The following is a 14,712-nucleotide window of genomic DNA, read 5'->3' as shown; positions in this document are numbered from 1 at the left end:
TAGCTTTAACAGAATGAGAAGCTGGACGAGTGGGAGCGTATTTCGAGCGTGTGAAGCAGCGAGAAAAACGCCGCGTCCGAAGAGCTAAACGAGTGCTAGGCTCGAACCGTACGTTTGCACCGTGTTTCTCGAGTTGCGTACCAAGTTCGAAATTACTAAGCCTTGGCTTGCCTTGAATTACTTACAAACGTACTTTGCATTGATAGGCACTGAGATCATCACATGAGAGAATTTCACTTTTAAGGCATGTAGCTTCTGAAGCACCGGCACAAGGCTGCCAAGTAGTGCGAGGGGGCTAGCTTGTGGAGGTTGTTTGATGTTCATCGTACCTATAATTACAGCTGGTAGTTTCTGCTGCGTGGTTGCGGCTGACGCCAGCGCGGGAACGTACCACGTGCAGACGCGCCCCCGCTGTTTGGGCTACGCGCGCTGTTTTCGGCTCCTCGAGAAGCCAACTGCGTCGCGTTTGCGTGCATAATCGCGGGCCACGTTCGCGAAAACACCCTCCGAGGTCGGGGTCGTTTCGGCGGGGAGCACCCGGCCCAATCATCGCGCGCCCGCGCCGCAGTGATCCCACTTCCGGAGCTGCTGATGGGGTCTCGCGCTCGTGGTATCCGCTCGCGTCTCCGTGGCGCTGCCGTCGTTAGCGCTACTTTGCACCCACCGGCAGTGCTCTGCGGGGCGCTGTGAATGCAGATTTCCAGGCGGGAAACGGAGCCCGCACCGGTCCATGCCACCCATCCGGTTTTCTTTTCTTTTTTTGGCTCTTGTAGGCCATGCCGTTTGGCTGATCTTTGCTGTGATATACCTGCCCGGCTTGCGGTTGCGCGCTCTCTCTCTCTAAATCTGAGCGCCCCAGTAGCGGTTTCCGTGCGTTACCGTCAGGCGCCGTGCGAGAGCTTGCGTAAGGCAGAACAGCCGTGGGTTACGCTTACGTAAAGCGGGTGCCGTAAGGGGAGCGCCCGGAGCTTCCGACTCGGATCTGCTGCGTCCGTTGCCATCATCATCATTGTCGCCGGTCCCCTGGCTCGAACTCCGCTCGCGGGAAAAGAGCGCACGCGCGTGCGTGTGCGTGCGTGCGTGCGTGTGTTGGTGGCGTTCTCGGTTCCCTCACTCCAGAGGTTCGGGCCCGGTGCGGCGGATCGTGCGTGCGTGCGTGCGCGTGTTGTGTGCGAGTGCGGCGGCGGCGGGGTCCGAGCTCCGGGGAGTCTGAAAGCAGCGCTCGCCAGCGCCGGCTGTGCGGCAGGCCCGGAGATGATAGCCATGGAAGCGCCGCTAAAGGTAGTGTTGCACGCTACTCCGTCATGTGCCTTCGTCCCCGGCCTGTGACCCTATTTTTTTCTCCGCTCCCTCCCCGGAGTCCTTGCCTGCTCTCTGTTTGTCGCTTGCCTCTGGCCTTCTGTGCACGCGGTGTTTGCGCTTGCATGGTCGCCCGCGCGCGCGCTCTCCGCCGAGGGGTCGACGTCCTCGACGAACCGATCGCTCCTCCGCTGTCGCGTTGGTGACGGAACGGTGAAGACGAAACGATTGTTTCCTCCTTTTTGTTCTGTTTCTCTGTGTCGTCCTCGGGTAAATTTTTGTGCCTTTTTCATCGCCGCCTGTGGTGTGTGTGTGTGTGTGTGTGAGAGAGAGAGAGAGCTGCGAGCATCAGACGCCTGCCCCTGTCGCTGTTCCAACCCCAGCACAAGAGTGGGTACGCTGCTTCGGTAGAAGTCCCCCCCCCCCCCCACACACACACACACATCGGTCGCTTTCCGGCGTGGCTGTCCAAGCGCGCGCGTTCTGGGATGCATGCCGCTTCTTTTGCGACCGAACTGGAGCGGTTGCGTGCGGGTCGCATCGTTTGCCCAGCTGCTCGGAAAGCTGTGGTGGCGCGCGGCCGATGTTGTTCGTTTTCCCTTGCACGCTGACCGCATTTCTGTTTTTATGAGCTTTGGCTCTTATAATTCGCCGAGGAAGTGTCGCGGTGTGTCCCCCACAGAGCAGACTGACGGGCCCCGTGCTGCGGCCTCCGTAAGTGATGTCTCACTGCTCTTTGAGCGTTCGTGTTGGAACGTGACACAATCCCGAGTAGTCCCCGACCGTTCCTGCGGTCACGCGTCCCGTGATTAACACGAAGGCGGTGGTAGCAGGCCTGAGGAGGATCAATCAGTTTTGTTACTGCGTCCCATCTTTCGCGAGATTCGTGATCCACTGCGCTGGTCGTCATTTTTTTTAGGCAAGGAACAAACGGAACTTTGGGGCGCAGCGAATTTTCTCTCAATAGTTTTGTGTTAATAATTTTAACCCTGCTTACACCTGAACTAGTTAAAAACAGAGGAGAGGACAGTGCGCTGATTTTTATAGGGCTAAAGAAAGACTATTCCGCTAGAGTCGAGAGACTGAAACATTCATTTTGATCGGCTCTCACGGCCACGGTGCTTGCTGCTGAGTCAGTAAATGTTTGTCAGGCAAGTCTGTGTCGCCCCTAACCTTACTCTCTGCTAACTTGTATAAAAACCGTGATGCTACTGAAACGTATATGTCATGAGGCTTCTCTGCCTTGTGTAATATAATACAGGAAGGAAAAATAGTTGCCGACGCAGTAAATAGTCGCCAGACAACGGAAAAGTATCTCACTCCGCCTGGTTAAATGTACAGAGACGCAAAGTGTACAAGCGAACTACTTCATCTTATGTGGAAAGAACGTCGCCGTTCGGGCGTCCTCTCGAACCGCGGCCGCTCTCGAAGCTCTAAGCAAACACACTGCCGGGAACAAGCTGAACGGCGCGATAGCCGCACTAAAAACCTCGTGGCCTTGGCGGGGGAAACGACCCATGTCTCAGTCGAGCAATAGCGTCGCCCCGACAATAAAGCATGTTCGGAAATGGATCGCGTTGGTCAACGCAGCCGCGTGTGTGCGCGCAGCGCTTCGGCGGAGATTTATGAAAAGAAGCGGTGCAGTGGCGTAATTGGCAGCTGCGCCCCGTGCTTTCGATGGGATCTTCCACGTCCTTTTATATTGGCGCTTCTGGACGTCCGAGGAGAGCCGGCCGCTTGAGTCACGCCGCGCGCGGTCGCTCGTGTAATGGAGGTGGCGGTAATAAGAGGGTCGCATCTTCTCTTGCTTCACATGCGTACGGTCGCCGCATAAATTACGCTGCCGCGCGTCCAAAACTTTTTTACTCTCTGGCACGCCTTCGCGTCGGTTCAGCCTCCGCAGAGCGCAACGCGCCGGCTTGATGAGGGCGAGCGGGGGAGTGTGGAGGAGGGCTCGTGGCGGACGTGTTTACGATTCCGGGCCTCGGGCGCACCGCGGCGGTCGCCCATTTCTCCTCGCCGACCGACGCGCACACAATCGGCACCGTCGAGCCAAGACGGAGGGCATCGTCAACGGCTCCGCCGGCGCACACCAAGCCGTGGTGCGGGCTGCACAAACAGGAGCGTTTCGAGCCGTGCGTGACTCGTGAGACGAGTTCGTCGTAAAGTTGCACACCCGGACGGGGATGCCTCGGCGCTGCTGATTAGCGTCTTACTTTTCGGCGGCGTCGTACGTGACGGTGACACCTTGAGCGGTGCTGAACCACCGCGTTTGGCATAACCTCTTGTCGCTCTCTCGGGGAGGCGCGGCTTTTGGACGCGCAGGGCGTTTCCGGCCGTTGAGCGCATTCGAACGATTGACGCCTCGTATTTTTGTGCGTAGCCAGGGAGCGAGTGGGAAGGTGAGGTCATCACAATTTGCTGCAATATCGTGGCCACAACCGAGCGCCAGACAGGTGAGGTGTCACCGTCAGCATAACTGCGTCCACTGCAGGACAGGCGCCTCTCCCATATTACTGCGAGTAATTAATCCTGTCCCGCGCCAGCTGCGGTCGCCTTGTCTCCGCTAGGTTCCAAATGTCGTCTGTCCGCCTGTCTTTCTGTGCCGCACATTGCCACGCTCGCCTTGCCCTCGAATCAACTTCGCCGTTCCTAACGACCGTCGGTTATCTTAATTGCCTGCGCATTACACGCCCTGCCTATTTCTTCTTGGTTCCGAATAGGTCTTAACTCGCGTGACCCCACTGCAGCGCCCTCTTCCTGTTCCACGTTGGAGGCTCACGCAGCGGGCAGAACTTGCAGGGTAGGTTTTAGATAGCGGGGCCCGACAAGGATAGCTGGAGATAAATTGAGGAATCACATATGCTGACCTGTTCAGTTTAAAGCGCCAGCATTTCGTCAACGTTGTGTACCGTTGAAACGCGAAAACTTGTTCACAGTGGGCCCAGGCTGCGCCGAATTCGCGCGTTCCTAAAGAAAGACGACGTACCTAGACGCATTTAGGGTGCCTCGATGCCAACGCCGCCGGGGTGGAGGAAACTTCAGCGGCGCCGCCATGTTTAATCACACGGGATCAGCGGCGCTATGCGTCGGCCCCCCCTCCCCCCTTGTATTTACCATGATTGACCGACTAGCCCAACAACGTACGCTCTTAAACTATGGTGTTGTGTAGTTTTGCCGCGTTTGCGAGTATGCGCCTGTGAAGCGTTCCGGTTATGAAAACTTGTATGCCGCGCTTGGAGTGAGCTCGCGTAGCCTGCGACTCAAGAATCGCTGCTGTCATCCATGGTGAGACCAGCTTTCTGTCCGGTACCGCGCACCGGTAGGGATAGGGTCGCCGGCGGTTATCCGACATTCCCGTGAAGCGGTCACAGATTGCGCACCATGTTACAATGTATGCTCTTCACTTTCAGAGCGGGAGTCATTAACTCGAAAGACGGCGTCCTTCCTTGTCGCTCGACTCGCACATCGTGCCGAAGATGTTGGCCGCCGCGCGCCCTGTATGTATACCGCGTCGCTGCCGCTTATGTACGAGTTTGTTTGTTTTTTGTCACATAATAATAATAATAATTGGTTTATGGGGAAAGGAAATGGCGCAGTATCTCTCTCGTATATCGGCGGACACCTGAACCGCGCCGTAAGAGAAGGGATAAAGGAGGGAGTGAAAGAAGAAAGGAAGAAAGAGCTGCCGTAGTGGAAGGCTCCGGAATAATTTCGACCACCTGGGGATCTTTAACGTGCACTGACATCGCACAGCACACGGGCGCCTTAGCGTTTTTCCTAAGGCGCCCGTGTGCTGTGCGATGTCAGTGCACGTTTCCCGATGAAACATTCGTGAGGTAACCTTGCCAACAGAGAGAGAGAGAGAGAGAGGTTAAGGGGAAGGGGATTCATTCACGGACGAAGGGATGAGAGAGGTGGCGCTGAGGCGTTTTCCTCTGGTCTGGATAGCCTCTGTCAGACGGTTATGCTGCTGGCCCGAAAGACGCGGGTTCGATCCCGGCCGCGGTGGTCGAATTTCGATGGAGGCGAAATTCTAGAGGCCCGTGTGCTGTGCGATGTCAGCGCACGTTAAAGAACCCCAGGTGGTCAAAATTTTCGGAGCCCTTCACTACGGCGTCTCTCACAGCCTGAGTCGCTTTGGGGCGTTAAACCCCCATAAACCAAACCAGACCGTTATGACTTGCATGGTGAGTTTTTGTTAATTTTTATGTTGTGCGTGCGTAGTTCTTGTTAGGACATCTGACATAGGTTCTTATTACTAGCTGGGAGCGGCACGCATAAGATGCGTGTGTGTGGCCACGGCTGTCACAGTTCGTGGTTGAGAGGGCGTCAACACGCCGTGTGGCAGTCCCGGTGGTGCCGCGTTTCTTCTTCGTGTTTTTCTGCGATTACAGTGACAGTGGCACTTGGCGAGAGTGTCAGCGTTATCTGTGCGAAGCCTCCACCCTCCAGAAACGCCAGCGAAGCGGATAACGTACATGCATCCCTTACAAAAGTGGATATTGAATTTCTGATATCATTACGATGTAATCATGGTGAGCCATCTTGTACAAACTGATCGTAAAGGCAACATCTGTTGTGTTCTTGCAGCAATACCGACATCGTAATTTCTTGTTGACTTTTTGCATTAACTTTTTTACATCGGTATCGTATCTTAAATTCGTGACGGCAGTGCCATTTGCATGCACCGCCCATTTTTTTTTAGATTTCTTTCGCAGTAATGATGCACTTAAACTAACAGATCGTTTCTGTTGAAACTTTTGATTTGCACCTGCCAGAAATTGCATGTATGACGCCAAAATTCATTTAGAAAATTCTGCTTACTAACAGGCCTCCACTAACACTTGCTGGTGGCCTCTTATTAGCGGTATATAAGCGTGAGCCATCTTCCAGCATATTATGTGAAAATACTGGAAGATGTCTATAGCGACTGCGCAGTTACCATAGTCCTCCATAAAGTCAGAAATGAAATTCCAATAAGGAAGGGCGTCAGGCAAGGAGACACGATCTTGCCAATGCCTGTTTACAGGCGGTATTCCGAGGCCTGAATTGGGAACAGTTAGGGATAAGAGTTAATGGAGAATGGCTTAAATAATCTCAGATTAGCTTATGACATTGCCTTGCTGAGTCACTCAGGAGATGAATAGCAAATCATGATCAATGAGTTAGGCAGATCAGAACGGTGGGTCTAAAAATTAACACGTAGAAAACCAAAGTAATGTTCAACAGTCTAGCAAGGCAGCAGCAGTTCACAATTGGCAGCGTGGTGCTGGAAGTGGTAAAATAATATGTCTACTTAGGACAGGTAGTGACAGCTGATCCGGATCGTGAGAGGGAAATAACTAGAAGAACAAGAATGGGGTGGAGCGCATATGGCAGGTTCTCTCAGATCATAAATGGCAGTTCACCAATATCCCTCAACCAACACCATCGGTCGACCTCTCCACCCCACCCCTATACCCTCTAGAAGCGCCATCGACCACCCTGGAGAAACGCTATATTTCATCTAATCACCCAAATCCACCCCCCACACAGCGACAAGATGAAAAAGAAACGGCCAAATCGAATTCAAAGGCGCAGTGGGAAAGCCAGCTTCCTTCTAGGCGCACCGCCTACCAAGTACAAGTATCGATTAGAGCAAAAACATCGCTGTAGTCAACGAGGGTAAATTGCACTGCTATCGCAGCTTTCTCGCGTCAGGTTTCAATGCCGCTTCAGTGTAGGCGGGGAGTGGTTCTATTGCGTCACGTTTCAAGACCGTCCTGCCATTTTTTTTTTTTTTACCCACGCGCCGCAGTCATCATGGTCGTGCGCTAACGGTACAGGCGTCGCGTCGTGTGCCCATGGAATCGGAGCTCTGCGCGGGGCGATGCTGCTTCTGTACACGTAACGCGACGCCTACCAATGCTGCTAGAAGAGAGACGTCGCCGCATGTGCGAAAGCAATGTATATACTCTCCATTCAACTCTCGTCCGCAGTGCTCGGATTTTGTGGACGTGGCCCCTGCGTCACCGAGCGTGGAATTCTTTTTGCAGGTCTCGTTTCACCCGTTCGGTTAACGAAACTCGATGCTCGTGGTGTGCCGTCTGTCGGTAGAACGTGGTAAAATAAAAAAAATGCAACAAATCGCAGAGACGACCTCGCTGCGAGGTGGTCGATTCGCCTGTCTCTGGATAATATAATACTAATAATTGGTTTTGGGGGGGAAAGGAAATGGCGCAGTATCTGTCTCATATATCGTTGAACACCTGAACTGCGCCGTAAGGGAAGGGATAAAGGAGGGAGTGAAAGAAGAAAGGGAGAAAGAGGTGCGGTAGTGGAGGGCTCCGGAATGATTTCGACCACCTGGGGATCTTTAACGTGCACTGACATCGCACAGCACACGGGCGCCTTAGCGTTTTTCCTCCATAAAGACCGCGGCGGCTGCGTTTTTGTGGAGGAAAAACAGAATCACGTTTTCTTTTTGTATGTGTGGATATATTTTGCTGTAGACAGCTGGCATCGTTGGTAGAGCAGCGTTCGTCAAAACCAGCAGACAATGTAGGCTTCGTTGCGAATTTCGACCAACTTCGAAACTGTGCCAAGTAAAACTACGAAGCTCTTGCGTGGACTCGCGTGGTCGCGTTCTCTCCGTTATGCGTCTTCTCTTCGTGGCCTGCTCCATGTTTTGTCAGTGGCACATGACACGTGTGTTCTCTTCTGCTGATGGTGTATTTTCTCTAAACACCACGCGTATATGCGTACTTGTTTTTAGACGTTCAGAAATTGAGCTATTTCTTTTTTCGCTTTTGAAAGCTACTGTGAGTAATGACAATGCGCTCATATTAACCATATTCGACTCGCGTCATATTTGGGCTTAGTAGTCGCTGCAATCGCTGCTCATGCTTGCCACAATGCGCGCTCTCTCGATTCCTCATTGAAGACCCCATAGGCGGCGCCACCATAGAACTCGTTTGCTTAGCCATGCGTATCGCGAGCGTCGAGCCGGAAACGTTTAATGGTCACCGTGACGACCGGCTTCGCGTTCGGCCTTTTTACTTTCTTCTTTTCAGTTTTGGGTGTGTCTCTAACGCGATGCTTCTCGCAGAGTGATCTTGTTCCTCTCGACTGCATGCGGCAAGCACGAGCACGCGATGAAATTTCACTCGCTGTTTTCACACACAGTGGGAAAGAAAGCATTTTGTGTATGATTCTAATTACTGCTAGAGCCATTGCTGCACGGCTTGCCTTCTTAATTTAAAACGAAAAGGGAGGGAAAAAACAAAGTGTGGCACTAGATCGCGTCGGCTGTCTCTCGCGTACCTGAAGCAACGTCTTGGAAAAGTTTTCCCTGTAAGGTGATCGCGGTGTACGCCGGGGGAGGAGGTAGGATATGAGCTGCAGCCTGTGTACTTCTTTGTTGTTGTCGCAACAATTACTCTTCTACGCCCGGGCTCTGTGTACCCGTGCACGCACGCCTCGTTTCCAGTTCGCGAACCCGGCAGCGAATTCCACGGAAGGGGAAAAAAAAAGAGGGAAAGAGAGGATGTTCCGACAATTAATGCCCAGAGACTTGAAGTCACCGCCTCTTGGGCAGCGACTCTCTACTCGTTCCCACGACGGCGTCAGATGCCGTCCTACGGCTGGGCGTTGTTTTCAAGTGCACACTGAGGGAGCTCATTCTAGGGTGACCCTTACCGTGCCTGGATTGGCGAAGGAAGCCCACCCACGTTGAGGTGGGCAAGTATTTTACGGATCCTGTTTGCGCAGAAATAAACGTATGTATGTATGTATATATATATATATATATATATATATATATATATATATATATATATATATATATATATATATATATATATATATATATATATATATATATATATATATATATTATTACAGCGTTACCGCACACAGCGGTCGCCATTGCGCATGCGCAGATGGTCCCGACGAGGAAACTTCGGGCGTATCTCCCTCAGCGCCATCTGCGCATTTGCACTGGCGTTTTGTGTGTGTGTGTGTGTGTGTGTGTGTGTGTGTGTGTGTGTGTGTGTGTGTGTGTGTGTGTGTGTGTGTGTGTGTGTGTGTGTGTGTGTGTGTGTGTGTGTGTGTGTGTGTGTGTGTGTGTGTGTGTGTGTGTGTGTGTGTGTGTGTGTGTGTGTTGATATGCTTGGGTATCGGGACCGAGGTCTTCACCGCATGACGATGAACTCTGCAGACGACGGAGGGAAGCCTTCAGGAGGGTTGGTAAACTTGAAGGTTTATTTACATATTTACAACAGAAGCAGGGAGACCAAAAGTCAGAGATGAAGTGCCGTGAAACCAGCCAAATTGCGGCTTAAATACAGTGGATATTCCCTAGGCACCTAGCTAGGGAAACCGGTGGCTGATCAAGCGTCCAATGGGCAGACACACTCTTCATAGTCTCCGCCCTAACCTCGTGACCGCTCCGCCCTCACAAACACGTGCACAGGCGATAAGGAATCCTGGCGCCTTGAGGTCCTGGAATGCTGTTTCCGACGGGTTGACCAGGTGCATAAGGTCGTTGGCTTTGCAGGCGGTGATCCCCTCCGTGGTAAAGATGCGTCCTGACGGCTTCTTGAATTCCAGAGGGTAAGATGAATCAGCCGTGTCCGCCCCCGCTTTGTCTGGCCGCGAGATGCAAGCGAGCGAGGAGGGTCCGGCGCCTTTGTTCGGGTCTTTCTGCCGGTCCACGTGAGGGCGCAGTTCGGGAGAAATGCCGCATTCCATACTCCGGACGAAGGGATTAGAGGCCTTTCGTCACAGCTCGCCGTCGCCAGGAGCCGTTCCTAATCCTCTTCTCAGGACGACAGCACCTTTGGTCAAACATAGTTCGGTGGCGCCTGCCGGGCTCGTCTGTTCCCGCTGTCGGGGCCTCCGATCGCAACAGTGTGGTATTCGTTAGCGGTAACGCAACACGCTGTGCTGAAAGCCTGTTTTGTGCCTTCTTTGAAGGGCGTTAGCTCTTACTCATAACGTTTCTCGATTTTTTTTTGGTCTACTACCGCCTCCCTTCGGCGTGCAATTTTCCAAGTCCGAGGAATTCAAGATGGCGGCCCCCATAGTAAAATCGATATAGCAACCCAATCGGCGATTGAATGGGGACGTCGTTAGTATATCGAATCGGTGATTGATTGCTGGCGTCAAATCCAAGATGTCGGCCAATATAGGTAATTGATTGATGACGTCATGTAACGCTCGTTACTTCGTCTACCAGACGGTGGTGGCACCTTTTTTATCTCATCACTTTTGCTCCGCAAAAACGGGATGTCGGTTTAGGAAAATCGCAGAGGTATTCCTCAGGTCAACCAACGCGAGTACCATGATGCGTTCAAGCAGACGACCTTAGCGCGTCGATACGCGTAATTACCGCGGCCTCTTTACCTCGAAGTGCTCGCGGGCATGTGGAGGACCGTGTTCGCCGCCAGACGTGGCCCCGTTATCGCAGCGTCCACCTCCGCACTGGCCGGCTTGTGCAATACCGCCCAGATTACTTGCTTGTGACGCCCGTAGCAGTGGAATCGCGGCCCCCCTTAATCTGAGGTCACCAGGCTTAATCCTCGCAACGCGTGCGCGTGATTGAGGATTAGCGCAAAGCGGCGAGCGCAAATAGACATATCCCCGCGCCCGCCTCGCCGCCGCGTCGCGTGTTCCTCGAGGGGCGACCTGGCTGCCTGCCGGCCACGCGTCCCATGCGCAACGCGCTAATCTCCCGTTTCTAAATTCGCCGCCGCCGCTAAGTGGAATATGACTTGACCCTTTCTCTGTGTACGCGACGCCTCCGGCGGAAATGCTGCGGGGGCGCGACGCTAGCGCCCTCTTTCCCCGCATGCCCCGAAATAGCAGTCGTGAGAATGACGGCCGCTTTTTTTGCCCCTTTTTCTGAGTGCGTGGGGCGTGGCAGCGAACGGCTGGTTGTTGCTCAATTTTTTACTCTTGCTCCGGGGTTGGGAGATAGCTCTGTGCGGAGTACTCAGCATTTTACTCCATTTACATGACCATACGTTAAATGCGGCGAAACGGAGTACTAGCTGAGAATTGGTACTCTTCGTTGAGTACCTTGAGTAATACCGTGACCTTATTACTACAGGACTGAGTGGAAAAATCACCGAGTACAAATGGGATGTGATCGTACTGTAGGAGGTTTATGGCCGGATGATCCGTTTAGTTGGTAATCGCGGTCAGTCGTTTGCGTGAGAGACTGAGGTTGTCGCAAGCTACAGGTGGGGAAGGGTTTAAATGCGGGCCAGTTGGTTCATAGTAAATTGAAAAAAAAACAGTCACAAAAGACAAGGGACAAGGTGGGGTTAGCCTTTCGGATTCTGCCGACAATTGCTCCACCATAGTGACACTTAAATGCTAATTAAGGTCAACAAATCAGGCGCATACCTGTGACCTGACTGATCTCCATAGGCCTAAACACAATCGCGTATAACAGTCAGTAGTAAATTCCTGCTGTCACCATCTGGAGCTCAAATCTGAGTCCTGGAGAAACTTAAAAAGAAGGAATGAAGCCTCCATTCTACACGACTGTTATCCGCGCGGGTAGACAATGCCCTGAAGGGAACTGTGAGGAGCTCCTGTCTTCTTGAGGGAAGCGAACCACACACACCTTTCCGCGTTGTACACTGGACAGCAAGTCGTTTGTGTGCGCGCTTGCTTGGAAGCGTGCTTGGCTTTTGCCGCTCGAAGGTAGGCCAACTTTACTTTGGGGCTTCTTGTGCTTGCAGCTCCGGACATGTCAACTTTCGGTTTGCATCAAAACCACCCTGAAAAAACGGAACTGCAGTTTGAATTTGGCTCATCCGCACACACCGTTGTTGGGCACGTATAGCCTGCTGATATCCTCACAAGTGGCGGAAAGGAAAGGTGAAGGTGGGGCTTGCACTCTCGAGCAACGTAGCGTTTTCAAATGTGTGCTTCCTGTTTCTCCTGCGTCGTTTCTCTTGGGCACTCGATATCAGTTGCACATGGTTATGAGGCTTCGGGTGGTATGGAGGCTTCTGCTCTATTTGAAAGAGAGAAAAAAAAGAACCAATGGGCAGCTAGACGACAAGATGACAGTGCTTTCGTTGTTTTTCGAAATTTGCTGTGCCAAACGTCTAATACTTCTCTTGTAGTGTCAACAGCAGTGTGACATCAATCATGTGGAATCATGTGAGGTCATGTCTGATTTTTGTTATGTTTACGTTCTCTATAATATAAAACCTTTGTCCGTAAAGTTTCGAGACTGATTTATTTTCTTCTCTAGAAATGATTTCCCAAAACAAATGTTGGTGCGTATGTGTAGCGCCATCTTTTCGGCCTAACCTGAGCTATTTATGTTAATTGCTGTGGAAGCCGCTAGATGGCACTACATGTAGAAAAATACGTTGTCACTAGTCGTCTGCGCATTCTACTGTGAGTGAATGTGGAGAGATGGACGTCCACCTCGAACAGCGTGTAAACATAAAATTCTGTGTGAAGCTTGGCAAGACAGCCACACAGACTTATGAGCTGATTCGTGACGCTTACGGCAACGAGACATTCTCCCGGGCGCGGGTTTTCGAGTGGCACAAGAGGTTCGTTTCGGGGAGAACGTCGGTGGAAGACGACACAAGGCAGGGGCACCCTTCAACCTCACGGAATGAAAACAACATGGCTCGGATGAGGGAAATCGTACAGCAAGACCGCACCTTTACAGTCCGCATGCTATTAGATGCTCTCGACATTGGGGAAACCAAAGCTGAATGCCAGACTTGTGCCGCACTCCCTCACAGAGGACCAGAAGGACACGCGGGCATCAGTGAGCGCTGATTTGCTCTCCGAGGCAGAGAAGGATGCTGCATTCGTCCACAGCATCATTGCTGAAGACGAAACATGGTGCTTTCAATACGAACATCAAACAAAGAGGCAGAGCGCGTGCGTGCGTGTGTGTGTATGTGCGAGCGCGGATGTGGAGGAAAAGTGAAGGCAAGAGACAGACAAGTAATGATCTGGCCGAACATGAATTCAGACATTCGTGACCCTGCAACGTCTTGCGCAGAATGTCAAAAGTACAAAAACAGAAATGCAAAGCTTCCGGTGCTGAGTCATCGGGGGCCGAGTTTGTTTGCCGTGGTTGACATGGGTTTGTTGCACTACAGTGAGTACCTGATTTTTTTTTCGAGATCCGACAGCTTTGTCAAACAAATGCGCACGCGGCTATTCAAGCACATTCAAGCAATTTTTGGTGACTCATGCAATTCTTGCCAAAATCTGCAATTATAACGGCCCCTGTTTAACAGTGCATGATTGCGTTCCTCCGCTAATCATTTCTGCATCAGCCATGTTGCGTCCAGCCCATACTATCCACGCGGGAACCGTACGGCAGAGCGCGCTATTCAAGAGGCGAAAAAGTTGCCCACAGAAGGCTCGTATGACGCCTTTGAATTCTTCAGCGCCCTCCTATATAGAGTGCAGAAATTCGCCAAGAGACGACCATCTGCAGTTCCCCGCCGAAAGACCGATGGGCCGCCACAACAGGACGAGGTTTTTCGTTCTCAGCTGTCATCTCGAATCAATAACTGTGCCTACTGAGACTGTCCGCGGCCGTCTAGAAGGAATTAGGAGCAGGCAGCAAAAGCACTGCAACCAGTCCTTAAGGCATCCGCCAGAAATTCGTAGCAGGGTCTCCAGTATGGGGAACTTGCGCTGAAGTTTGCGGTGCCGATTCCATAACACACTGCCTAGCGAGAAGAGCAAGCAGTTTTGGGTAGCACTCTTAGTACTTTTCCGCGCCACCTTCAGGCGCTTATTGGCGTGAGCCTCCGCGCTCTGTCGAAGGCGCACGTGTCGCGCGTCAGCTATCTGGGCTTCGCCGAGAGAAGCTGGGCAGTAAATGCTGTCAGCCAAACGCGGGTATCTAATCGCGCAGAATGTGTTCTCGCGTTTGCAGCGGCCCAAGCGGCTGACAAAATCAGTTTTGAGTCACCGAATGGAACAACTGCAGTGCCACCTTGGCAACGCAGGTTCCCCATTGGCCTACGACACCTTGCACAGAACGCTGACCCCGGCACTGGTACTGGGCCCTCCTTAACTGATACGGACAGAGGCACACAAGACAACACCTAAGAGCCACAGACGCAGCCCCATGCACTCCTTCCTTTCCGAAGAGCACCGCCGGATTCTACCTCGGTTCATTCAGCACCTGAAGACGGGCTGCGCAGGGGTGTACGCTTCCGCGGGGAACCAGGGCCGTTTACCTTGCCTGAGCGTCGATATATAACCGTTTATTTTCTTCGTTTTTTTTTCTTCCGGAAATGGAATGATATGACCAGGTGCACGAAGTGCGTTATCAGCTGCACACGCGCACATCACTGGTCATGTCAGCCCTACAAGGGCTGAATAAATACTGCGGCCCCTCTGCAGTCAACGGTCTTTCATCGTTCC

The 14,712-nt window shown here is 52.4% G+C and overlaps 1 protein-coding gene across 6 annotated transcripts in view; it reads left to right on the top strand.

Moving 5' to 3' along the window:
• The window catches only part of LOC144125713 (5'-AMP-activated protein kinase subunit gamma-1-like), a 261,476-nt gene that overhangs the window by 32,366 nt on the left and 214,398 nt on the right, over nucleotides 1-14,712 (top strand). Inside the window, exon 1 of one of the 6 annotated variants that reach the window (XM_077659355.1) lies at nucleotides 1,036-1,281. The exons of 4 other annotated variants lie outside the window; for them this stretch is intronic. In XM_077659355.1, the coding sequence (XP_077515481.1) occupies nucleotides 1,255-1,281 (27 nt within the window). In that variant the 5' untranslated portion in view covers nucleotides 1,036-1,254. Of the gene's footprint in view, nucleotides 1-1,035; nucleotides 1,282-14,712 lie in introns of those variants that run through there. One more of the 6 variants, XM_077659352.1, reaches the window with a different exon arrangement.

Source organism: Amblyomma americanum, chromosome 3 (genome assembly GCF_052857255.1).
Source record: "Amblyomma americanum isolate KBUSLIRL-KWMA chromosome 3, ASM5285725v1, whole genome shotgun sequence".
NCBI classification, from domain to species: Eukaryota; Metazoa; Arthropoda; class Arachnida; order Ixodida; family Ixodidae; genus Amblyomma; species Amblyomma americanum.
The sequence above is the reverse complement of the archived record's forward strand: the minus strand, read 5'-3'. Positions and strand labels throughout refer to the sequence as shown.